This window comes from Lampris incognitus, chromosome 19, assembly GCF_029633865.1.
Source record: "Lampris incognitus isolate fLamInc1 chromosome 19, fLamInc1.hap2, whole genome shotgun sequence".
NCBI lineage: Eukaryota > Metazoa > Chordata > Actinopteri > Lampriformes > Lampridae > Lampris > Lampris incognitus.
Genome location: NC_079229.1, coordinates 24415119 through 24443022, shown reverse-complemented (window position 1 = coordinate 24443022; position 27904 = coordinate 24415119). Strand labels below are relative to the sequence as shown.

Here is a 27904-nt window from a genome sequence, read left to right as displayed (position 1 = left end):
ATTTCTTTAATAAACATTTGCCAAAGGGAGGGGGAGCAAAAACATTTTAGTACAAAAAAAGACATTGTTTCTTGTCTCCTTTTTGAAATTGGGTTACATGTGTTTTCATTTAACTCACGATTTTATGATGGCTATTGGCAAAAAGGCTTGTGGATTTTAAAGAGAAACACAGCCTCCTTCATCAAGTCATTCAGTAGCTTTCAGTTTTACTGCAGTCATCGAAGTGCTACCAGTCTCTCTGGAACCAACAGACCATTTCCTCTCCCTGTCCTGTTGCCCTATGCTGACAACCCAGGAGACTGAGTCGTTATTGTTTCAACATATTCTTGGCCAAAAAGAGGAAACTACATTTGTGGTCATAATTCTAATTGTGCAGATAAAGCACATCAATTCATTTACTTTCATAGCTAAAATAGTTTCCGCCTACTTGAGTCAGTAGTGCAAAACATTAATACTAGTCTGCCCTCGGGCAATTAAAGAAGGCTAAGGTAAAGATTTAAAATATACCTGGCCCGATAAATGTACACTCAAAAAAGTTAAAAGTTTAATTTAAAAGACAGCAGAATAGATTAAAAAAATATGAAAATGGTATGAGCTAGAAAAGCTCCTCCGTTGTAATTTTGCTGTCCTTTCTGCAAAACGTACTCCACATTCCAGATAGAGAAGGAATACCATGCCTTACACAGATTTAAGTTACTAAAAATCAAGTGTGCATATCCACATCCCTCTGGTCTAGCCTGAGAGGCTTTGAGCTCAACATATTGAGTCCTTCTAGTCTATGTCCATTGCCGTACACTGCCGGTTCTGTTCCCCTTCATTCCTACAGTCCATCAGAAGGGTAAACCTCGCCCTCTGATTGCTGCCGTTGAGTTTACATGTGGGACGAAGCCAAGGGGAAGCGGCAGAGCACCAGCCTGGGAAGGGGATCCCCACCCTTGCGCTGGTGCTGGAATAGGTGGGGGAGGCGGTACACCATCCTTCCTACCCATGTTGTGGTTGTAAAGGTGGATAGCATTGGGGTTGGGCTGACCCTCAACAGGCAAGGGACTGTGATTGTACTCAAATCGGTGGTCCTTGTCACCACTGAACATCATACCGCTGGGTCCACCTGCTCCTGCCCCAGGAGGGAAGGGATCTGGGTGGGTTTGGGCCAGGGGCCCAGCAGCTGAGGAGGAGCCAGGGGCTTGGGCAGGCCCACTGAATACCTCTCGCAAGGTGTGAGGTGGGAGGCCTCCCCCTAACATGTGACCCATGTAGCTGTCTGCAAAGCCTGCAGGAGTGAAGGGTGGAGGGGGTGGATGGTTGTAATCTCCATATCCTGGTGCTTCTGCACTGGGAAGAGGTGGGTAGTCTGGCTCTGGGGGCCTCCCTCCTTCACCTCCTCCTGTAGATGGAAGGGGGGGTGGATGACCAGTCTGGGGCTCGGGGGGTGGTTGCCGGTAGTCTAAGTCTGCATGTGGAGGTGGTTCTGGAGGCTCAGGAGGTCTCTGGTCTGGAGGGAGAATGGACACTCCACCTACTTCAGACACTGAAAGACAGATCATCTTAGTTCTTATCAAAGTGCTGGAATCTAATGATCATTTTATCTCGTAGGGTTCAATTTGTGTTTTAAATTAATACTTAGCATTTCAGAATGATGATGATAATACATAAAATAGATTAAACATCCTACTGGTGGTGTATTGCTTATGAGATGGGGGGGGGGGTTGTTACCTGGAGAGACTGGGCTGGGCTCTGGGGGCTGTGAGACTTCTTGAGGTGGAGGAGGTGCCACAGGTGCTCCTGCTCCAGGGTTAGAACCCTCAGTTCCTTCTCCACCCTCACTAAGCTCCTGCCTCTGAGCCTGCTGAGCTTGGAGGAGCTGTGCCAGCAGCATCGTCATGGCTGTGTGAGTGGCGGCTGCAGCCTCTCCCTCCACAATGGCTGATGAAGTAGACAAAGGTGGTGATGGTGGCTTCGGCATTGGAGGTGTGCGGGGCACTCCAACAGGGGCAGTGGACTGGGGTGGTTTGGTGGTTGTTGGCTGTGGTGGAGGCTCAGGAAGTCTTTCTGGGTCAGCTGGAGCTAGAACTTTGGAGAGCTGCTGCAGAGTTTCTTGGTTGACCTTAGAACTCATACCCTGGAAAAATTGGGCAGTGTTACCTGCACTCTTAGGCTGGCCAAGGAGGTTGAGGAAAACAGCTAACTGCTCCTGGGTCAACTGCGAATTGGGACCCTTGGAGTCTGCAGGATGAAAAAGAAGATTTATACTTCAGTGCAATTTCATTTAATAAATCAGTGTATGTAGGATCGGAAAAACATTTCTATGCATCCCTTGATACACAATTTAACACACAGAGGTATGCTATAGTGGCTATTTAGATGAACTCTTACCCAGCAGTGCAGAAGCAGCCACAGTCTGGGCTTTGAGTCCTCCAGAAAATGGGAAGCCCTGAGGAGTGCTACTGCGGCTGTCATCAAGACCCAGTTCTTTACGCGGAGCCTTAGGGGCAGCCAGTTCCTCTGGCATTTGCTTCTGTCGCCGACGCTTCTTACTCCATAACTCGTGACAGTCCTGCCATAGTGGAAGACTGGGAAGAGCAAGGTGAGAAAATTTTTAACTTGTAACTTCAACTAATAACAGTTTTCAATTCATGAGACTCAAAACTCCCTCTCCAATCATGTTTTAAGACATAAAATGCTCTGCTTGTGAGGGCAATTTACATATGTATGTTGCTTACTTTTAATCGTTGACCACAGATCAGCTATGCTATGTTTATATTGTCCGAATGGATGCCTGGGGGCTCATGTTTAGCAGGACAAATGTGGTGTTAAAAATGCCTCTTCATGTAAATATGGTAAGGGCCTGATAACAGAGGGAGGTGTGAAAGCCCTTTGAAGTTTCATGGGAGGTGGTCCTGGAGGGTCCTGGCAGAAGACAAGATGAGGGACACACTAAGTATGCACCACTGTGGTGGGAACTACTTTCTCTTCATGACAAAGAGACTCTGGGTACATATCATTGTAATCGAAACAATGGGCATTGTTCTACTGCATGGTGTAAAGAGGGTGCGCTCTGAGATTGGGGCACGCACAAGCGTCTGAGCTTGTGCGTCTGTTCATGGAACATATATTAAAATCGTGTGACAATACTGAAAGAGATTTTTTGTCAGAGTGGAATTAAATAATTGCCACAACAATTTGGAGGCTCGTCCGACACGCCTAGCTCATTCTTCCTTGACCCCCTCTGCACGGATTAAATCTGGCCGGCCAATCTGGTGAGGGGATTGAAAAATCGCCTAAGACCCAGGAAGTCTACCTCCCCCGAGGACAGCTCGTAACCGACTCCTGGGATTGAGAATAGACTGTTGTGAGATTGTGGGGAAAGGAATTGTGTGATACGGCTTTTTATTTAACTGAGGACACAGTATTGAAGACCACATGAAGATGTCTGAAGGTAATGACATTCACTTAGGGGTGACGACCCATTGGCAAAGGAAATAATGAATAGTGTCAACTGAATGGTCATGATAGGAAATTTCTGGGTAAAAGTGACTGCAGATTAGACGAATGGGGAAGAAACAAAGCAAACTTTTAACTGACGTCTTATCTGACATTGTGTGTGAAAAACATGGTGATGACTCATGTAAACAGCTTTCAATGTGGGAAAAGACATTTGGATTTCCTGAAACTGGAACTTTTACTGTGAAACAGCTGGAAAAAACTACAGGATAAGGATAAGATGGGAAAATATGAAAGTAAAAAAAGGGACAGGTAAAATGATCTTAAGCGTTGGTGATGTGGAATGAGGAAACGGAGAAAAGAAACAGGCAAAAGAATAGTGAGAAGACAGGCTCCAGCATCCCCGCAACCCTGAGAGCAGGCTAAGCAGCTTGGATAATGGCCGGATATAAGGGGGGGCAAATAATCACTGTCCTCAGCTTTCACAGAAGGACCTGGATCTCCTCCCCATCTCAGCTGCTCATCAGAGACCCGCAGATCACCAGTAACCTGCTGCAGACTGACAGCAGCCTCCCCGTCTACATCAAGAGGACCGAGAACGGCTGGCTGCAGCAGCAGAGCCTGTCAACGTGGAGCCCAGCAACCGCCCCGCCTCGACACAGCTGGGATGAAACTGACCGTCATAACTGGCAGACAACACCAATTATTGGTGCTATGTAGAAGGGACTATGTGGCAGAATGAAAGACAGTTTCCCAGCCACCATGAAATGAGGACAATATAGGCTGACCCTTTAGTCAGACTGACTTAAGTTTTCAGAGAAAACTGCGGTCTAGCACCGCCGAACAGATAAAATGACTCCCCGTATGAACAGCAGTTCAAGAACTGTTTCCTGGACAGCATGGAGGAAGAAATCAGCCATCAGGTATGCAAACACTGTGTGAGCTGGGACAGAGGATGTTTGGCTGCTGTTTAAGAGCATGTCATCCATGCTGAAACAATATGAAACTCTCAGAGACAAGCACAAAAAACCAAAGCTCTATTGACTGACAAGCTTCAAATGGCGCAACTGGCACAGTTCTAGACTCAGCAGCGCCCCAACAGAGGCAGAGGGCGTGGCGGTCCCCCTTGGAGAAGAGGCCGAGCTCTGAGTAGAGGACCCTGCAATGCAGGCCCTCGAGACGAGGGGTGTAAGAACTTTGGGGCCCCCGATTATTGGGCAAAAGACTGTACCGAGCCAAGAAAGAGACTGGAACCCACTGGACACAGACACGGTGTGTACACCGAAGATGAAGCGTGACTGGCGGTGAGGACAGGGGAGATACCAGAGTCTGGTGAATGCACCCCCGACATCTCTCACACACACATGACAGCCAAAGCACATTCAATATGACAAAAGTGAACACAATTGAGAATTTACCTGAAATGATTTCAGAAGTGGTAGGAAAAAAAAGCACATTACATTTTGGTTAGCTTAGCTCCAGGGCTTAAGTTTCAATAATAAAATAAAATGAATGTCAAGTGCCCCGAAATTGAGTGGTAGATACTATATTGACACTGTAGGAGCATCAGGTGTTGTAGTAAGAGAATTATATACCATGCCATTGCCAGTTGTCACGTAAAACGGTGACAGGGGAAAAAAAAAAGACACTTCTGTCTTTTCCAAATGTTGCCATGTAAATCTGTTAGCCAGAGATTTGATGTGTGCGTTGGGCTTGGTATTGCATTGTACATAGGAAAGAATTAAGGTCATCAGAGTGTCAGACATCCCAGGTCAGTACGTGCAATTAGAGCATGGCAAGCCACTTGTACATACATCAATGGGATCTACTGCCGTTGGGGCCGAGATCAATAACCTCTGATTTGCTTAAAATAGTGCATACCCGCATGTGACCACAGCACACGTTCATAGAAGATTCTGATTTGCATGTTTAAGCCAATAAGCCAATGTAATGAAGAAGTTGATGAGTTTGGGTCTGGCAAGGGAAAGAAAGTGATCTTATGACTAGTGATTGGATGTATTGGGATGATTATATACGCGCACTAACAGTTGTGCGGACCCCCGCCGTAACCCAGCTCCACTGGGTATGTAACTCGACACCGCATGTGCCTCTACTCAAAGCAGTTACACCCAGTGGGAGGATTTAGGGCCGTGGGTCACACGGTGTTAACAAGACCACATGTGGAAGACAATGGGAGAAGGGTTGCACTACTCACCCCAAATGTAAGCACATAGATGCACTTTTATGGGAAAACGGACTGTGCATTTAGCATAGAGCAGTAAATTCAATTTGAGGGGGTGGGGAATTTTCCCCCAGTTAACCACTGACTCACCAGAGTTGCAAGGAGTGCCACAAATTTTAAGGGCAACAGATAATTACGATGTGGGGATTAGTTAAAGGGGCTGAACCCCTCCATATAACATCCAAGAGCACATACTGTCCATGTCAGGCACAATAAATGCTCAAACCAGAGGCAGTAATAGGTATAACCCCAGTGTTTAACAGTTTGCTGGGAGCAGGAGTCATCTCGTGTGCTCATTCACCAGTGAGGACGCCTATTTTTCCAGTTAAAAAGATAAGGCTGGAGAATCAACCAGCAGAGTGGCGATTCATGCAAGATTTATATGCAGTAAATGCAGCAGTGTACATGTGAACCCAGACCCTCAGTATTGGCTTGCTTTCACGTTTCAGGGTAAAACATATATGTGGACCAAGACGCCACAGTTACAGTTATATAGAGTTTCCACAGTCGACTTGAAGGTTTTGCATGCAAGTCTGGACAGTTTAGATCTTCCAGCAGATAGCGCGCTGATACAGTATGTTGATGAATTTATGGTCTGTTCATCAACAAAACAAGCTTGTAGATTGGTACCATTGCATTGCTAAAACATCTAGCACAGCAGGGCCACAAGGCCAGTCTGAGTAAATTGTAATTTGTCTATGAAAAAGTCACCTTTCTAGGGCACGAGATCTCAAAAAAATTTTTAAAAAAAGGTAAACACTGAGCTCAAAACTTAAGACTTAGACTGCTTTTACTTGGCATTGCCTTATATGCATGTCTCATACATACAAGGGAACGAAATTACATTTCACATGGACTTCAGTGCCACATAAAAACAAATAACACACAATAAATATTAAAAATTAAAATTACTTCACAGACCTAAACATCACAAGCACACCTGATACGGACAGTGAGTAAGAAAGTCAAAAACAAGTGGAAGCCATCCTCAAATTCAAAAACCTTGCACTAAGAAACAACTGTTTGGGGATGACACGCTGCTGTAGACAGTGGGTCTGTGATTACTCATCCCTGGAGGCTCCACTATTGACGATCATGCATGGCCATGGACTAAAACCAACTGACAATGTGACATAGACAGAGGCTGCTGAAGCAGCTTTCATTCAACTGAAACAGACTTTGACTACCATGCCCACATTGGGACTGCCTGACTCTGACAGAACATTCACACAGACTGTGGATGAAAAGGCGGGCTTTATGATTTCTGTTCTGTTACAAGAACATGGGGGGAAGCAGCAACCAGTGGCATACCTTTCCTTAAAGATAGATAATGTAGCATTGGGCTTACCTCTTTGTGTCTAAGAGCAATAGTGGCAGCAGAAAAAGCCATACTTGCAACATGGGATACAGTCGGGTATCAAAGTCACACTATTAGTACTTCATTCTGTGGCCTCCCTTCTGCTAGAGCAGGAAACGACTCACTTGTCTCCAGCATGCTGGCTGAGATATAACAACATTCTCTTATCTCTGCCTAATGCTGAGGTCAAATGTTGCACAACTCTAAATCCTAACACCCCGCACCCCACTGCTGAAGATGGGGAACCTCATGATTGTTTAACCACGATAGCACAAGAGCTCAAGAGTGGATTTAAAGGAATCACCTCCCATTAACTCTTGACTATATATGGTATGTTGATGGATCTGCTAGGAAAAATCCAGTTACAGGGTAAATTGAAGTTGGATATGCAGTAGTGAATGATCATGATGTCACTGAAAGTGCACGCCTCCCTGGTCATTTGTCTGCACAGGCAGCTGAACTGATTGCATTAGCCCAACTTGCAAACTAGCAGAAGGAAAATCATTGACTGTGTACACTGATAGCAGCTATGCATTTGGAGTTACACATGATTTTGGCACACTTGCCTGCCTGAGTTTTTGTTTCCTTATTGTGCAAAATTGGCACATGTGAAGGACCATGTGTCAAAAGGGGGGATGGTGGATGCAGTAAACAAACACTGGTTTACAAGAGGTTTCACAAATCATTCCTAATTTTGTTCAAAATGGTTAATTTGTTTGGAAAATAATGCCGCAAGAGGGCAAACCACACAAGCCCCAAGCCACCCTCCCCCTGACCACCTGTTTGATCACAAAAAGATGGATTTTATTGAACTAACACCATGTGAGGGAAAAAAATATTGTCTTGTGATTGTTGATACGTTCTCTAAGTGGGTTGAAATTTCCCTACAGGAAAGGCAGATGCCTCCACAGTAGCAAAGGTGCTAGTAAGAGAGATTATTCCCAGATTGGGAATAACACGGAAAATCAGCAGTAATAACGGAATTCACTTTGTAAATAGTGCTATTAAACAACTTTCAACATTTTTGGGTTTAATCTGAGGCAACATTGTGCCTATCATCCAACAGAGTGGTGGAGCAGTGGAGAGAGAAAATGGAACGATTAAACATAAACTGCTCAAATGTTATGATGAGACAGGACACATGGATAAAGGCACTACCGTTAAGAGCTGATGACTACGAGAGCAAGAGAGAGGGCTTGCAACAGGTCTATCACCTTTTGAAATCCTCACAAGCAGACCCATGAACACTGGAATAGCTCTTCCCCTGCAAAAGCAGGTCCTCAGCTCAGACCTCATGGAGGATGTAATGCTTAACTATTGAATGCAATTAAATGAAATGCTGAGTTCTATTCACATGCAGGTGAGAGCGGCACTTCCACAGCCAACAGACGGTCAGCTGCACGACCTGAAGCCAGGAGATTGGGTGCTGATAAAGGACCTAAAGAAGAAACATTGGAGGAAGCCCCATGAAGAGGGCCCCACCAAGTGCTCTTGACCACACCTACAGTAGTGAAGGCGGAGGGGAGAGTCAGCTGGACACATGCCAGCCACTGCAAAAAGGTGCCACCACTAGAGACAGAGGTCCAGGGTGAGAGACGCGCTTCACTCACAAATGAGGAAGTAGACGTGGCTAGCTCTCACTGAGGCTTAAAAACCTACTGAGAGCCAATGGTTGCTACACTATAGGGAAAAGCATTATTTATCTAATGGAGCCTGATAACAACAGGGCACCACTGAGGTACTTTGTAGTGATGAGGCCAGTTCCTAAAAGCAAGCCATGGTATTCTTTTAGGAGAACGGGGTTCAGCGTCAGGGAACGATGTATTGCCTTGCAATAATAACTATTGTGATTGTCGGTCCCATTTTATGGGCTTTTGATTCCCTGCAAGATAAAAATGTGGTAACAATGACCCCCATTACATTCTCATTCAACACCTTTTGCCCCCACCATAGCCAAATTACCAGACGTAAAGATGACAGGCGATTAATGTCTTTTTGTGCAGGAGAGATATGTGTGATAGAGATAGCCGTTTACTAACCATTGACCCTACAATTCACCCTGGTCGAAGCTGGCAAAGTTTATTGGTCATGGATGAGTGACAATTACTATCATGTCACTACATGAGGAACAGAATATCGTAAAGTGTTGGTCACAGACCGACTTACAGCTGAGGGCTTGAAACAATCTGCGGTCTGGTGCCAAAAAGATGGAAAACATGCCATATAGATGCAGATTGGCCACCAGGACATCAATCACAGATATGTAAAGATATTGCCAACTCCACAGTAGCCATCCAGACTTTTGGAACCCCCCTAATGCGTGTAAGATGCTTTGATACCTATAGGGGAAATCTGGCTATAACTATGATGAAAGAATGGGCCACCTCTCATAACTGTACTAACTGTTGGATTTGTCAGAAATTACCTATGTCGTCTCAATCACCTATGGTAGTTTCAGTACCGTTGTCTGCAGCGGACTTTAGGGTGTTCAATATTAACCTATCTGACACCGTTTCAGGACTTATTCATAATGACCTACCCAATAGTGAGGTAGATATAATCTCATTTGCCTTATCTGAATTCAATAAAGTTTACAGGCCGCGTGAATTGAACCTTCTCTTCTACCTTTTCTTCAAGACAAAGAGACTCTGGGGACATATTGTAATTGAAACAATAGGCACTGTTCTACTGCATGGTATAAAGAGGGTGCGCTCTGAGATCGGGGCACGCACAAGCGTCTGAGCTTGTGCGTCTGTTCATTGAAAATATTAAAATCGTGTGACAATACTGTAAGAGATTTTTGTCTCACTCATTTAATATCAGAGTGGAACTAAATAATTGCCACAACACTGCTTGATATAATAAACTGACTGCTGGGATAGGCTCCAGCATCGCCGTGACCCTGAGAGCTGGATAAGTGGTTTGGATAATGGATGTGTTTTTTCTGCAAAATAAGTTCAATTATCTTGTTAAAATTCTGAAAATCACATCTACGCCTTCTCCATCATTAAAAAAAAATCCAAATCTACTAGGTGTCCACGTGGCATGGTGGTCTATTCCGTTGCCTACCAAAACGGGGATCGCCGGATCAAGTCCCCGTGTTAACTCTGGCTTGGTGGGGTGTCCCTACAGACACAATGGCCGTGTCTGTGGATGGGAAGCCATATTGTTTGGGGAGGACGGGGAACTGGGGGGTATAGCGTGATCCTCCCACGCGCTACATCCCCCTGGTGAAAAGACACGGCCGGTGACTCCACATGTATCGGAGGATGCATGTGTTAGCCTACAGCCCTCCCCGGATTGGCAGAGGGGGTGGCACAGCAACTGTGACGGCTCAAAAGAGGGGTAATTGGCCAAGTACAACTGGGGAAGAAAAAAAGGGGGGGGCAGAATCTATGAATATGCAAGTTATCCCCCACCCTCTACCGCTTGCCTACAGTGCATATAAATTATATACCTGCTCACTCATCAAACACTAATTTCTGCTGGTTTTGTTTTGCTTGCTACTGTATGCTACACAATGGCAAGTGGTAATATAAGAGTAATTCAGCTATACATGTTCAAAACATAAACTGATTCCAAAGAAGAACATGGGCAAATTGGACAGGGTCACTGTGGCTTGTTAGTTGTTAGTACCATCAAGGAGGAGGAGGCGAGTTGGCATGATTTTGGAGCTTATATCCTCCCTGCTGAGCCACGAGTTCACTCTCTTTTGGGCCAGCATGGCAAGTGGCGCTCCACCACCACCGACGCCACACAGGGCGGAGGCAAATGTACCAGACGACTGAGACAGACAAGACAGATGAGAGATGGCAGGCTGGCGCAGACGAAGAGACAGACAGAGGGAGATGCCACATGTGCCACGGACATTACACCACGCCGGATAGGGCCACTGCTGGTTGGCTGTCACTGCGAGGAAACAGAGCCAGGGAAGGTAAGAAGGGGCACTAGTTGTGCCCTGGGAAAGCTCTCCGTGCCGGCCAGTTTTGTGGTCGGCTCTGTCTGTATATATGTGTCATAATAAATATATCTGTGACTGACGATATTTGCCTCCGTCCCTCTGTGAAAACCCCCTCATAGCAACAGACTTGCCACAGGCACGTAAAAGTGGACGTATTTGACTATGTTATCAATCAGCTAATAATGTGTTGCTAATGTTAGATAAACCTTGGTCCCACTCTCCAGCTCCGACAAGTTATCTACCTTGTAAAGATACACAGATTTTTTTTTTGAGATACTTTATTGATCCCTGTAGAGAAATTATGCTCTGCATTTAACCCATCTTAGCTGTGTAGCTAGGAGCAGTGGGAAGCCGCCATGCAGCCCCTAGGGACCAACTCCAGTTCATCTTGCCATGCCTTGGTCAGGGGCACAGACAGGAGTATAAACTCTAACATGCATGTCTTTTTTAATGGTGGGGGAAACCAGAGCACCCAGAGAAAACCCACCGCAGACACAGTGAGAACATGCAAACTCGATACGGGATGACCCCCAAGGTTGGACAACCCCGGGGTTCGAACCCAGGAAGTTCTTGCTGTAAAGCGACAGCACTAACCACTCTACCACCGTGCGACTCAATTAACCCTTACCTTAACCTCAACCCAAATCCTAACCCTAAAATAGACCCATAAAGAAGTGAGGACCAACTGAAATGTCCTCACCCTGCAAAAATGTCCTCACTGTGACAGAAACTCAAATTGGTACTGACAAAAATAGAAGGACAAGAACACCCACAAACACACACACTGATCAGATGACAACAGGAAACCACCCTCTTTACACAGAAAGTTTGATCAGATGCGCCATTAGGAAGAAACACTTTGAACACCATAGAAAGTCTCTGGAGAAAGAGAAAGAAGAATAAACTTACCAATTGACCAACACGTCGGCTTGTACTCACTGTGTCCCCAGGATAAATGGATGGCACAGCGTTGGGCTTCAATGTAAGTTTTGTGGTAAAACCCATCTGTTTTTGTGTTAAATTTTCAAAACATTGCTCTTGAATGGCTACTGCAAACATGCGTTTTCTCTGGAAGTTTTGCTGGGACACTACGATTTTTCCAATTAAACTGCACCCATTTCTCTCGGATTTTCTGATCATTTGGTAATAAATAAAGGTTCACTATTACTCTTTTTATAAATTTACAGCCAAAAACAAAATTTATAAGCTGGCAAATGGCTACACCACTTCTCTGGCTCACGTCGCCAAAGAGGGTGCACGTAATGGTGTGTAAAGCACAACCCCGTCCACTAACGGGATTGGTTCCTTAGGTTTGTGAAATATGAAACCCTGCCTGACTGAATCCATTTTTTGAGACTGCCCTTGGTAAACTGAAGTTTCAAAGCAGATATGCTTATTTTGCTCCTGATATTTGTTATAACATTACCCTAACTTCACATGTATATGTTAACAAGGTTAAAAACTTGATTTTCATCGGAGGGGATCTTTTAACAACGATGGGACATGAGCAAACATGATCAAACTCTTACTCTGGTGGTGGCATCTTGTCTGGATCCACGTCCTTGAGGAACTCGCTGGCCAGTGCCTGTTCAGCCGCACAGCGTTTGCTTGGATCGAGATTCAGCATGTGGTCAAACAGGTCCAAGGCTGATGAAGGGATACTGACCAAAGACAGGGGCAAAAAAAATCTCTTTAATGCTAAATGCAGAGAAACTGAGTCCTTACACAATAAACAAGATCTGGTCGTATTAAGAGCATTTTACGATGACTTACAAAGCAAACTCCTCCCGCAACCGTCGCCGGTACTGTTTCTTTGGTTTCATGGTGTTGAAAAATGGAAGCTTTATCACATCGGGCCAGACAGCTGGGCAGGGGCTGCCACAGATACGGCTGAATGGAGAGAACAATTTTTATTACTTTGAGCAAACACACTGCAATATGCTCCTTTCGCTAAAATGATAACAGTTCAGAAGCAACTGTCACAACTCACTTTGAGGTTTAGATACCAAGCAGGTAGTCATTTAAGACATTAAAAGATCTTGATTTACCTAATAAGTTCCAATTGGGCAAGCTCCTGATTAGCTTGAAAGATGGGTTTCTTCATGAACAATTCTCCCAGAATGCATCTGTGAGACCAAATAAGATAATGTAAAAAAAATAAAAAGACATCAAATGGAAAAATTAATAATGTAATAGAGATCCTGTTTCAATTTCATTTTCTCTCTTACCCACAGCTCCACACATCAATGGCTGGTGTGTACCTCTCTTCTCCAAGGAGCAACTCTGGTGGCCGATACCACAGTGTGATCACCTTGTTGGTGTATGGTCGACTGGAAGTAAGCAACAAAAATATGATAGATGGGAAATATGTTCTTCAGTGCCAGTAAAATAATTTTGGGCTTAAATCTTTAACAAAGCAGCTAGAATCAGTGTTACTTCAAACAGAGCAGAGACCAAACAGCATGTAAGGATACAAGAGGCTCACCACTCCTCAGAGTTGTAGAGACGTGCCAGGCCAAAGTCTGCCAATTTAATTTGGCCCCTGTTTAGGAAGGAAAATAAAGAAATGATAGTCAACCAAAAAAAAAAAAGTGATGCTGTGCTTGTTTTGGTTGAGGACAGCTATGAGCACTCACTTGTTGTTGAGCAGGATGTTGGAGCACTTGATGTCTCTGTGCAGGAAGTTCTTCTTGTGGCAGTAATCAAGGCCCTCAAGTAATTGCCTCATGAAAGACTTGATGTGGTTCTCGTTGAAGTGCACCAGGCCAGATTCCAACAACCCCATCAGGTCATGATCCATATATTCAAATACAAGATAGAATGCACCTGGAATGCACAGCAGAGTTTTAGTTATCAGAGAAAATGTATCCTTATTCATCAAAAGTTGATGAATAAGGATAAAAAGATGAAAGAGTATCCTAGTTTAGATTCTTGGGTGTAATAATGGATGACAAGCTGACATGGAAATCTCATATAGCATATGTAAAAACAAAGGTATCTAAGAATATTTCTGTTTTGAACAAAGCAAAGTACGTGTTAAATCACAAGATAATGCGAATTCTGTACTGTTCACTTATTTTGCCATATTTTAGTTACTGTGTGGCAGTGTGGGGCAACACGTATATGAGCAACATAAAGCCATTGTTTATATTACAGAAAAGAGCAGTAAGAATTATCCATGAAGTGGATCCAAGAGAACACACCAACGGACTGTTTATTAAGTCAGGATTAATGAAACTTAAAGATGTAGTTGAGTTACAGACATTGTTAGTTATGTACAGGGCAAAAAGCAGAGTATTACCAGAAGATTTACAAAAATTATTTGTTTTTAGTTCAAAGCACGAGGACCATAGAAGGAAATGTAATTTTATACATCAGTATACACGTACTACTTTAAAGCAGATGTGTATTTCGGTATGTTGCGTCAAACTATGGAATTCTTTAGAGAACCGTCTAAAGGGTTGTATAAGTATCTTTTACTTCAAGAAAATGTATAAGGAAAGAATAATTAGACAATATGGATTTGTCAGGTAATGGGTTTTCAGTTGATGGTGAATTACTGAGTATGGCTTTTTGGTTCTTTTTCATTTCCCATGTTGCTGTAAGTATTATTTGTTGAGTAACTGACTGACAGACCATCTATTCTGTTGTTTATTTATGTTTGAGTAAGGGGCAAGTAAAATAAGATTTTTCTTCTCCCTGCTCCTTTTCAGTCAGGAAATGTGTAAATTGATTTGTGTTTGATTATGAATTGCTTGTTTCTGTCTGGAGCTGTGCAATACCATGAGTGGAATAAATAATAATGAAATGAAAATTTAAATATCCATTAGGGCTGGGAATCTGTAGGTACCACTGATTTGATACATTCCATACAATATTTTTATTAGGTCTATTTTTTTTTTAGCTTGAACGCTGCATATTAGAAACTTTTTTCCCCCATATATTTCCCTGTTCAATCAATTTGAGTGCTGCACAAGTCTTATAATGGCACGAAAAACACTTTTTCTGTCTGTGTGTGCGTTTATCTGTCCGCTGCTAATCTCGCACACTACTGAGCCTGTCAGTCTAATAATTTCTGTGCACAGTTATGGACTGTATGATCAAGGACCTATCGTGATTGTGATGATTCAAAACCTTTGAAAAACTTTTTATACTGCAATTGAGTTCTAACTCCTCGGCTGGTTTTTCGCCCAAGTCCAAGCACCGGAGAAGGGGAGATACACAGGAAGCGCCTCCATGTTCTCCCTTCTCCTGGTAGGTGAAAAACAGGGGTGTAAAAACCAGGTCCAGAAAGTAAATATCCAAACCGTGTATTTGCTCCAACCATGTTACTAAACCAGCTGATCTCATTAACTAGTTTTCCCTACCTAGTTGAGGAGTGCTGTTGACTAGAATCTGCTGGTGTAGTACATGAGTGGAGCAAATACATGGTTTGGACTTTTACTTTGTGGACCTGGTTTTTACACCTCTGGTGGTTTGTTGCCAAGGCTGAGCATCGGAGAAGGGGGGGGGTACACCTGGCAGGGATCTGCAATCTACTGAGCGAATTATTTTAGTTTAAGGCTGCATCCACTCTTATCTATAGTAAAATGTGCAAACTGCAATAATCCAAAGAAAATGTACAACAAAATGCATTTATTTTAAACCTCGTGTGTTACAAAAACTTAGCGTGAGCATGCTTCCCTGAATAAACATTCAAATTCAAACATTCGTACTGTATTGCCTTATTAGATCATACTGCATGTTTTACTCAGAGTGAAAAAACATACCTTTGTCATTCTTAAAGTCCAGCGCATCCTCCTTGTCTGTAACAATCTCCTTCATGTTTATTATGCTCTTGTGATTGAGCTGTCGCAAGATCTTGATCTCTCTGATGGCAGTGATTGGGAAGCCCTCCTTCTCATTATCTAGTCGAACTTTTTTCAATGCAACCATTTCAGCTATGGAAGAGAAGAAAGACCTGAATGCCAAACTACTAAGTCTGAATAGAAACTGTTTTCATGCCAACCTTAAGGGTGACATTGACATCCTTCATTAATAACAAACAAAACTATAGCCCAGTAATGCATCTTCACAACACTCACCAGTATCTTTGTCTTTAGCTTTGTACACCTGTCCGTAGGTGCCCTCCCCTGTGATGCCAATTATCTCAAACTTGTCCACACAGCGTTTGCCCCAATCTATCTCAGTTTCCTTGATCTCACCAAACCGTGGCCCACAGATTCTGAGGATTATGCAAAACACATACCCTTTGAGATGAAGCAAACTGAACAAAGGACAATGGGGAAGTGAGATCATCACAAAAATGTCATTTGGGACTTATGCATCACAGACATACTTGGGCCTGCGGCGAAGTGTTGGGACCTTTTTCTCATCAGGAGGGCTATGCGGAGAAGACAATGTGCCACCAGGAAGCTCAGGAGGAAGAGGCAGATCTGACAAAAGTTGCCGCGCCTTACGCTCGGGCTTTTTCTTCCCCAAGAGTGTAATGTCTTTTAGGCTGATTTGGGGACACAAGACCAAAAAAATGAATAAGTCTTTATGCATGCTCAGTAATCTAGGTAAGGAAATCACAGAAAGTTGAACTAGTTCATCTGGACACTGGACACAACATTTATTGAGGGAAACATCTCATCCCTCATCTGACCTCTTCAGTCTCAACTGACCGCAGGTATGGTATCCCCACCCTTGTCTTTATGCATGCTCAATAATCCAGGTAAGAAAATCAAAGAAAACTGACTCACTTCATCTGGACACATTTATTGGCAAACATTTCATCACTCATCTGAGTGACCTCTTCAGTCTAAACTGACTGCAGGTATCCCCACCCTTATAAAAAAAATACAGTTGCATAACAACCGAAACCAACAATCAGGTTCATATGCAAATAGGCATGACCATTAACTAGAGTTTCAATGGCCATGTGTACTATTCACAGAGGATTTGGGAATGTTTGCAATCACAGCATTGTAAGATGGTGACAGATGTACTCTTAGACACCCCCCCCCCCGGGGTCAAGGATGGTTGTTTCCTCTTCACATAAGATGGCCTCTTTGACTCCCTGTTCAAAACAGCGCTCCTCCCTATCAAGGATGTGCACATCCTCATCCCTGAAAGAGTGGCCACTGGCCTGTAGATGGGTGTAGACTGCGGAGTCCTGGACTGACGCATTAGCTCTTCCGTGTTGTGCCATCCTCTTTTTAGTTTCCCCAATGTACAATTCACAGTAATCCTCCTGGCATTTAACAGCGCACACTATATTGCTCTGTTTGTGCCGGTGGGCCTGATCTTTGGGGTGGACCAGTTTCTGGCATGCCGTGTTTTGAGGTTTGAAATCACTGAGATGCAGTGTTTGGAAAATACGCGTCTCAACTTTTCTGAAACTCCCGCCACATACAGAATAACCACTGGTATACGCTTAGGCAGCTGTTGTCCTTCTCCTCTCTTCAATCAGCTGGTGCACTGTTTGGGCATCTTCCTGGCTCTGAAAAATGCCCAGTTAGGATAACCACACTTAACCAGGGCCTGTTTAATGTGGGATTTCTTCCCTTCCCCAGCCACTGTGTCGGTGAGGACGTTGTCAGCTCGGTGGTGATGACTCCTAGTTTGTGCTCTAGTAGATGATGAGAGTCAAACCTTAAGTACTGATCAGTGTGTGTTGGTTTACGGTAAAGATCAACAATCAGATGTCCTCCATCACCAGTTGCAATTTCACAGTCTAGGAAGGCTAACCTGTCATTTTTCACATCCTCCCTGGTGAACTTGATGTGGTTGTCCACAGAGTTAATGTGGTCAGTGAAATGTGGCACATCCTGAGATCTAATTTTAACCCAGGTGCCATCCACAAATCTGAACCAATGACTAAGTGTTGTCCCTAGATAGGACATCAGAGCCCTCTAGAGGGGTTTTATGCAGTGACAACACCTAGCCATTGGTTCACATTTGTGGACGACACCTGGGTTAAAATTAAATCTCAGGATGTACCACATTTCACCGACCATATTCAGGACAACCACATCAAGTTCACCAGGAAGGATGTGAAAAATGACAGGTTAGCCTTCCTAAGACTGTGAAATTGCAACTGGTGATGGGGGACATTTGATTGCTGATGTTTACCGTAAACCAACACATACTGATCAGTGTTTAAGGTTTGACTCTCATCATCCACTGGAGCACAAAATAGGACTTATCAGGACGCTGTACCACCGAGCTGACAACATCCCCACCAACACAGCGGCTGGGGAAGGGGAGAAATCCCACATTAAACAGGCCCTGGTTAAGAGTGGTTATCCTAACTGGGCATTTGCCAAAGCCAGGAAGATGCCCAAACAGTGCACCAGCCAATCGAAGAGAGGAGAAGGACAACAGCTGCCAAAGCGTATACCAGTGGTGAATTCTGTATGTGGCAGAGGTGTCGGAAAAATTGAGACACGTATTTTCCAAACACAGGATCTCAGTTGCTTTCAAACCCCAAAACACGCTGCGCCAGAAATTATTCCAACCCAAGGGTCGGGTCCCCCAGCACAAACAGAGCAATATAGTGTACGCAGTTAAGTGCAAGGAGGATTGCCGTGACTTATACATTGGGGAACCTAAACAGACACTGGCCTAGAGGATTGCACAACACTGAAAAGCTAATGCGTCAGTCCAGGACTCCGCAGTCTACACCCATCTACAGGCCAGTTGCCACTCTTCCAAGGATGAGGATGTGCACATCCTTGATAGGGAGGGAACGCTGGTTTGAATGGGGAGTCAAAGCGGCCATCTATGTGAAGAGGAAATGACCATCCGAGGGGGGGTCTAAGAGTACATCTGTCACCATCTTACAATGCTGTGATTGCAAACATTCCCAAATCCTGTGAAAAGTACAGATGGCCATTGAAACTCTAGGTAAGAGTCACGCCTATTTGTATATGAAACTGATCGTGGGATTCAGTCGTTATGCCACTATATTGTTTATAAGGGTGGGGATACCTGCAGTCAGTTGAGACTGAAGAGGTCACTTAGATGAGTGATGAAACGTTTCTGTCAATAAACATTATGTCCAGATGAACTGACTCAACTTTCTTTGATATCCCCACCCTAAAACAATACAGTGGCATAACGATCTAAAACAAAGATCGGTTTCATATGCAAATTACTATGACCATTAACTAGTTACAATGGCAATGTGTGCTATTCAGAGGATTGCCCCCCCCCCAGTTCAAGGATGGTCGCTGGCCAGTCACTAGCCAAGAGGATGGCACAACACGGAAGAGCTAATGTGTCAGGCCAGGACTCCGCAGTCTACACCCATATATAAGGCCAGTGGCCACTCTGTCAAAGATGAGGATGTGCACATCCTTGATAGGGAGGAATGCTGGTTTGAATGGGGAGTCAAAGAAGCCATCTATATTAAGAGGAAATGACCATTCCTAAAGGGGGGGGGGGGTGTCAATCCTCTGAATAGTACACAGTACCATTGTAACTCTAGTTAATGGTCACGGCTATTTGCATATGAAACTGATTGTTGTTTTCGGTCGTTATGCCACTGTATTGTTTATACAGGTGAGGATACCTGCTGAGTTGAGACTGAAGAGGTCACTTAGTGTTGAAACGTTTAAATAAACATGTCCAGATGAACTGGTTCAATTTTCAATTAAAGAAATGAGAAAGCAAAATATATAAAACAGGCATTAACAACAGATTTCGAATTATGGTGCACTTTTTCCATTTCCCTACCTTTCTCCTTTGTCTATGTGCTCTAGAATGGTTTGGGGTAATGGTAGAGATGAAAGTGTAGCGATGACTGGGCCAGTTACTCGCTCTTTGTCTTTGCCCTGTCCAGATGCTGGTGCTTTTCTTTTATCCCGCTGTGTGGATTCATCTTTGGCCTTTGCATCTCTTTCTCTCTCCTTGCTTGGCTGGTGCTCAGTGGTCCTCTTGGAGGACCTGTCAGAGGGGGATTGAGGCTGGCCGGCTACAGGTGTCTTAGGGCCCTTCTCAGGCTGAGGTGGTGAGGGCGGACGGCCCTTTCTGGATGTATGATTAGACTTGGGACTAGGCTGGTGAGTGGATGAGGAACCCTTAGTGGGAGTAGAGGTGTTGCTGGAGTTCTTGGCTTTGGCAGCTGCTTCAGCGGCTTTGGCCTTCTTTTGCTTACTGAGCTCGGCAGCAAGACTGGTTTTGAAGGTGACAGTGTTGGGTGAAAGGCTAGTTGGGCGGCTGCGGGAGCGAGAATGGCGGTGACGACTACGAGAGCGTGAGTGTCTTGACGATGAATATGGACTTCGGCTACGTGACCTGGCGGATCGCCTAAAGAGGAATGATAAAGACATGTCAGTCCTAGAACTGAAAAAAGGTGACAACATTTACAGTCATTATCATTTACTTCCATGTGTTAAAATTCCAATAACTGTATAGTTAATGTCTTATATAAAAGGCAGATGAGTACTACAACATCTATTGCATGCTGTCCGTCTTGGGAGAGAGATCCCTCCTCTGTTGCTCTCCCTGAGGTTTCTTCCTATATTTTCCCCCCTTAAAGGTTTTTTTTTTAGGGAGTTGTTCCTTATCCGATGAGAGGGTCTAAGGACAGGATGTTGTGCTGCTGTTAAGCCCACTGAGGCAAATTTGTAATTTGTGATATTGGGCTATACAAATAAAATTGATTTGATTTGATTTGACACTAACAAGAGCCAGTGAAGACAATAATGCTTTGAACTGGGAACATGACAGTAAACAAGACTACATCAAAACCTAGTATATGGCTGTAACATGTATGGGCAATGTTCAAAATGGTGGCCAATTTATTCCAGGGGTAGCCAGTTGTAGGGCCTATAATGGGAATTCCTGGATATGAAATGTTCATCTGCAATTTTCTGTAGTGATCCCAATAATATTTTGTGTTGATGTATTCTGAAGTAGCATATCAAATGGCAGGGTTAAGCTACATTTGAGTAAAAAAAAGAAAAAAAGAAGTTATAAATGCAGTTGCAAGAACAATATTTTCCACTCACATCTTGGGATGTTTGATTTGAAAGCGAACTTAATTTAATAATTATAACTATTCTAATTATCTGTTAACTCCCCCTCCTCTTTCATCCATTTCTATCTGCAAATGTGTCTCGCTTTTCTAAGAGGTTGTTTCTACCTGGCATTAACATGTGTCTTGGGTGATCCAATCAGAAGTGGACAACTCTAAGTACAGGTGTGAAGCTGCATAAACCTGGCATTAACATGTGTCTAGTAGGGTTGTCCCGAATACCTTTTTTTTTTGGGCTCCAGGGCTTTGGTAATAACTAACAGTGAATATTCAGCGCTTCAGTGGGGGTGAACATGACTCGGGAAGGACTCAGCAAGACATTTCTCTGTTTTCGCCTGAGATGGACGGCATAGCACTGCAACACATCTTTCGGTTTAAAGCATTAATTGTTAAGGATTCTGTTATTTTACAGTATTGTTTTTTTGGATTGTTATTTGTTAATAAACATTTTCCAAAAGGTTTGGTGTGATTTGACTGAACGAGGTCCTATCCACGTACTTTTTGTGACATAACAGCTTGTGATACTTTTTCTCATGGATAAATTATAGACCTACATAAATGCTCATAATAAAAGGCTCTGAATCTAAGACAACGCCCGACAAAGTGCTGTGAAACAGAAGCGCAAAAACAGCATACTAGCTCCAACAAACTTAAGATTTGAGATTATGTTTATTTATTTATTTATTTATTTGCCATTTTCTGTCTGTATTTGACAGTGACGCTAGAGAGAGACAGGAAAGGCAGGGGAGAGAGAGGGGATGACATGCAGCAAAGGGCCCGGGCCGGATTTGAACCCAGGCCACTGTGGTAAAGACTCGGCCTTATGTGGTACACGCTCTACCAGATAAGCCACCAGGGCGCCCCATAAGATTTATATTTATAATTTCTTTATTGTCATGTCTCAGTACTCACATACATTGAAACGAAATTTGTTCTCTGTATTTAACCCTTCCTATAGACTAGGATCAGCACATGGGGACCAACTCCAGTTCCAGATTCCGTCAGCTATTCGCCTAAGTCTGTAACGTTTTACAACCTGAACCTAACAAGAGTCAAAGATACAAAACCTGCTTATTTCTGTTATAACAACATTAATTTTTGACAAGTTAGCCGTAACAGCAGGTTTAACAGTGTAATACTCTGACATTTTTCTGACAAAGAACTCACAAATCACTCAGAAAATACAATTATTACTATTTTACCAATTACCAACACAGTAAATAATGAAAAATAAATGAACGAACTGTAGTAAATAGAACAAGGTAGCACAATTATAATAACAGCAGCATAGCTCAGATCTTCCAGCATTTTGTCTTCCCTTTAATGGCCAACGTGAACTGAAGCGTGACATCATTGCTGTGAGTGAGAGGGATGTCGTGCCCAAGCTGAGACGGTATATACTCCCACATTTTAACAGTGCAATTAAAAAGTATAAATATAGTACAAGAATGTTCCGACCAAATGTATTTTTGCAGTTCACCTTTATTGATAGCCTACACACCCTGGTTACATCTCGTATTGACTACTGTAATTCTATCCTCTTTGGTCTTCCCCTCAAGTGTCTTCATAAATTTCAATTGGTCCAGAATTCAGCTGCCCGTATCATTACCAGAACTCCTTCCATAGATCATACCACTCCTGTTCTTCAGTAACTCCACCGGCTCCGTTAAATACCATATTGACTTCAAGATCCTGCTCCTCACCTTTAAGGCCTTTAATAACTTAGCTCCTTCATATCCACATGCCCTCCCGTTCTCTCAGATCCTCTTCTGCTCTCCAACTCACTACACCATCAGCCCGCTTGACTACCATGGGGTCTAGAGCCTTCAGTCATTCTGCCCCCCACCTATGGAACTCTCCCACAAGACAGTCGCAACATTGACTCTTTCAACCTTCACATCCCATCTCAAAACACACCTTTTCAAACTGGCATATTCAGTCTGATACACACTTCTTTGAGTTTTGTGCAGATGACGATTTTATACTTATTTGTTGTATTAAGTTTTTATTGTCTACCCTGCTTTGTTTTGATTTTATGCTGTCTGATACAGTGCTGCTTGTTTTTTACTGTGTTCTGTAAAGTTTCCTTGAGTGCTCTGAAAGGCGCCCACAAATAAAATGTACTATTATTATTATTGTTTAAAAAAACTATCCAAATCCCAAAATTGAAAACTGAATACCTACCCAACGAATGAATATCCGTATACCTGAATATTTAGGTCCAGCCCTAGTATCTAGGGTGATCCGATCACAAGTGGACAGCTCTTAAGTGCGGGTGTGAATGCACTCAATGCGTCCTCAATGCGTCTTGAGATTAGATCACTCAGGCCACATTCGGAGGTAGTCTGAGACGCATTTGTCCACGTTGCATCAGAAGTGTAAACGCATGTGCCCCAGGCCACATTGAAGGACTGCCTACTCAACTGACGTCCTCTGTGTAGGCCCCATAGACAGAGGATGTCAGTTGACTAGGCAGTCACCAAAGCCTCCTCTGGGTTAAGGTATTTTTTAATTTTTTTAACCTCACTTGTAATTTCTGAGCCACATCAGACCTACAACTGTAGAAGAGCCCCCATCCACTTGCACATTCAAGTTTCAACTTCAGGTTAAAGTTCATTTATCCACCGCAGCAGAGGCCAACCCTCTCAGACCTGCTGGAATAATTAAATAATCTGAACCTGAACTGACGTGATTGGGTTGAGCCTGACGGGGTTCAGGTTGAGAATTACAAACACTAGTATTCAGACATTTACATTTTTCCACATAATAAATCAAAGTTATATAGCAGTTTTCTAACGTAACAAGATTTAAGAATGAGTTTCAACTTTTGCTGTGAATTTTGAGCACAAAATTAAAGAAGACAAACAATCGGAGTTATTTGTCTCTATCTGGCACAACATGCATTTTCTACATCCATACCACTGTAATAATGTGAATAATTTATACACAATAGATTACTTCTTAAATGCAATATATCAGGTCAGGGGTCTGAAGGCTTTCAAACTGATCTACATCATATTCAGAATAATGTTTATTTACACAGCAGTATTTAAAAACCTGCTGTGCTTCACAACAAAGTGGAATGGAAATAAAAGAATAGTTTGTGACACGTGCCGCGGGGGGGGGGTTCGAAATGAAGGTGGACAAGGTTTTAGGCGATTAACACAGGCTTTATTTAATAATAATGTCCTTCGTTCGTTCATTTGCACGGGCTGGTGCACTGCTCTCCTGCGAGACACACTTCCTCTCTCTGCTTGCAGCTGACACTAAACCACAACTCCCTACCACATTGATGTATGCATTTATTTGTATATAGCGCGAGATCTGATCACAAGTTGTCACTCAAGATGCATGTCGAGATTCATTCTAATGGCAGGTGTGAACTGACGAACTTAGAGCTGTCCACTTGTGATGGGATCACCCAAGACGCATGTTAATGCCAGGTATAAACTGCTTCTAGGACTCACTCTGTATTGACAGGCGAATTCACAAATAATGGATTGTGGCTGCTGATAGCACCATGAATAAGCGCATTACTTGCAACCACTATCTGCCCCGTCTCAAGGTCCGATTCACAAACGATATTGTGCCAATAATATTACAACGCAAACGTGCCTATAACATTACATCAGGTTTTACAGCTAAGTGCAATTTGCCCTTGTTTTGCGTCCGATTGCAATTATCCATGTGGCAAAGTATAAATGGTGGCTTTGCACCAAGAACACAGTAGGGAGGCTTAATATCATCCTTGATGTCATCAAGTATAGCATAATTGTTTGACCTGACAACCTGTATCTGAGAAGGATTTCGGTCTCAGTTAAATCAAAAAGTGATTTGGCACCGGAGCACCAAGACGCTATTTGCTTGGCAACGCAGTTAGCAGTGCATTTCACCCTTTGAGGGTGCTTTGAGAATTGCAGTTTCTTTTTGTCTTACATGTACACATTTCACCCTTTACGGATGCTGAGAAGTACACTTTTTTGTCTTAATTGTGCAGGTTTAACAGCTGCAATACTTTTGTGAATTCGCCAGTGAGTGTTTTACCAATGATTTTTATTTGTGGTGCTTTAACTATGCACTCTCCCTCATGTCTCTCAGCTGACCAAATGTGTAACTTCAGTGATGTCGCTGGTCACCTGATCCAGCGGCCCAGTCATGTCAAACTGATGTCTCAAGTCAGTCACTCTAAACATGATCACTCAGTCATTCACATACTACGCACTTGTAGGCCTGGCCCCGCTGAACGGTCCAGCCAAAAAACAAGAAAGGCACACTTTTACATCATGACGTGTAATGTCCCATAAAAGCTTTTTTTTTTTTTTTGGAAAAACAGGCGACTTTTGGTGAGGCATGGCCTATCTGTACAGCACAGTTAAGAGCAAACACAGGGCTTCATTTGTACTTTTTACTTTCCTCGGTGTGCTTGTGTGATGATTTCAAAGACTGACTCAAAATAAACATCTTTGACCTCACTGTGTAAACTTGCGAAATTAAAAATTCTAAACCAGGCAAGGTATTCGCCAATTACAACATTGTCTTGGATTTGATTGTGAGCACAAAGTTTGTATGTGCAAACCTTATGTAAATGAGACCCACGAATGTTATTTCAGACTAAGTTACCATTATCACAAACGCTGTGTGTCAATTTGAGGGCATAAAGTACCATTTAAAAAAAGAAAAAAAAGGACAGTACAGCTGAAAACACGGGTCCTCCTGCAGAGGGTCTATGTTAAGAGCTTACCTGACATCTGGACTCGGGCTCAGTGACTTTCGGTATGGACTTCGTGATCTCCTACGGTTTCCATAAGGACTTGAACCATACTCCCCTTGATCATATGGACTATGTCTGCCATAACTTGGAGACCTACGCCAGTTAGCCGGGCTAGCAGGAGACCGCTTTCGTTTGTTGCTTGAGTATGAACTTGGCGATTTTGAAACGTTATAAGCCCCATAAAGCTCTGCATCCCGGCCGTAGTATGCCGAACTAGGGGACAGTCTTTTGCTCGCATAAGTCGGGCTTCTCCTTGATATCAAGGGATTATAACCAACGGGGGACTGGTAACCATATGGATATGATGTCCCATAGGGACTTTCAGCTTTGAAACTAGGACTCCTCCTGTATGCCCTGAGGTCTTCACGGTCATCTCTGTAAGATTGCGGAGCATCTCTGTAGGCGGAAGGAGTCTCCTTATCAGATCTGTCGGGTCTTGTTTTACTTTTGTGCCGTTTAGAATCCCTTTTATCCACAGACAATTGGGGCTGAGTTGCTTTTTTACCATTTCTGTCACTGCTCCTCGTTGTGTCCCGATCGTTTTTTGAGCCACTTACACTACCGCCGCTGCGCACTTTTGAGGAGTCTCTCTCGCGGCTCTGATGCTCCTTCCTTCTCGGCTCTTTCTCCTGCCTACTTCTCTCTGATGGTCCCCTGGTGTGCTCGTTTTTTGTGGGGGGTATTACATCCCGGTCTCTATGATGTCTCCTGTTCGGGGATGCTGGTCCATTATAGTCAACGAAATCTCCCTCGCTGAATCGTTCCATGGAAAGCCTGTCAGCGTGAGGGTCAAGTTTAGGAGAGGGGCTCCCTGAAAAGCGCTCCGACTGAGAGCTGACGTCATCGTACTCCACCACAGACCGAAGTTCACCCTCTTTCTCTAAAGTACCTTTCCGCTCACTATCGGGCTCATCTGGCGTGCTGGTGTGCCACGAGTTTCTGTCCCTGGCCTGTCGGCGTTTCTTTCTCCTGAAAGACGACCGACCCTTCACACGGTGCCTCTCTCGCTGCTCTCTCGCACCGCTTCCAGGTTTACTGCGCCTGTCCTGTCTACTGGCGTTCCTCTTTGCAGAGGGGCTCCTTCCCCGACCCTCGCGAAGCACCTCTGAATTAGGCATTTATCTATAAAAATATCAAATATAACCAAGTTGGGAATATTTTAGAATTTACTTAAGCTTGGGTACTCGGTACACAATGTAACAAAACATTTAGCTAGCTAGCTGGATAGCAAGCTAATTTGCTAACGTTATTGCACAATCAGAATTAAGACAGCCAGCCAGCTAGCCAACACTAGACTAACGTTAGCATTCAGAAACTAGCTCGTTGGGGGCTACTCACTAACCAGTTTTAAGTGTTATTCCAGATGATAATCCATCACATCCGACACCCACAACATCCACAAGCCGATGAATTCCACAATAAAAGGTTTAGTTAGTCAGCCAGCTGATAATGAACCATCGTGTTGCAGAACTGAACATCTCCCAGATTTGCTAGCCAATGCTAGTCAATTTAGCCAGCTAGTTGCCCCTAGCTAGCAACAGTGCCCAGCTTAGAAAGCCGCATTCCATTCCATGTTCAGCTTACAGGCCCAAAGACACTCCAGTTTGCAAAAGTCCGAGTTCTCCGGAAATATTGACGTTCCCGTAAGCATTTAAACCCATAACCACACTGGGTTCAACTGCAAGAAAAACGGCTCTATAATTCCGTGCTCGCAAACTTATCCACACCTTCCATCTCACTCCGGTGTGCAACAAGGAAGTAACTAGCACACGAGTCGGCTAGATGGCTGCCATTAGCTAGTTAGCTATAGCAAGCGCTAGCTAGCTCTCTTTCTCCTTGTGTGGAGTTCCAAGTCAACTCAGGCAGAGGCAATAAAACAATGCCATTCAGAAACACATCGGCTCTCCGCGTATCCAGGCGAGTTGGTAGCTCTACCAGCAGCCGCACTGTCGAAGAAGGCGAGGACGTATGAACTCCGTTGAAAACGGTCAGCTAAATCACTACATTTATGCCTGAATTGTTTAAAGTTTATTCGTAAAGTAGCTAGCACCGCTTGTCGCCTGGGCCCCGAGAGCTTTCAAACTGTTAGGCCTTGTGCGGCGTTGTTG

The 27904-nt window shown here is 43.7% G+C and overlaps 1 protein-coding gene across 1 annotated transcript; it reads right to left on the bottom strand.

Moving 5' to 3' along the window:
* cdk13 (cyclin-dependent kinase 13) lies at positions 1-27799 on the bottom strand. The gene is made up of 15 exons (XM_056299093.1): positions 27139-27799; positions 25767-26918; positions 19723-20295; positions 16340-16501; positions 16086-16225; positions 15771-15941; positions 13638-13827; positions 13487-13543; positions 13230-13331; positions 13050-13127; positions 12775-12891; positions 12531-12662; positions 2374-2570; positions 1714-2223; positions 1-1528 (listed from the first exon to the last, which is right to left on the bottom strand). Exons 2-15 carry the CDS (start codon positions 26912-26914, stop codon positions 831-833), a joined length of 4275 nt encoding a protein of 1424 aa, XP_056155068.1. The 5' UTR covers positions 26915-26918; positions 27139-27799; the 3' UTR covers positions 1-830.
* Positions 27800-27904: the final 105 nt, after the last annotated feature.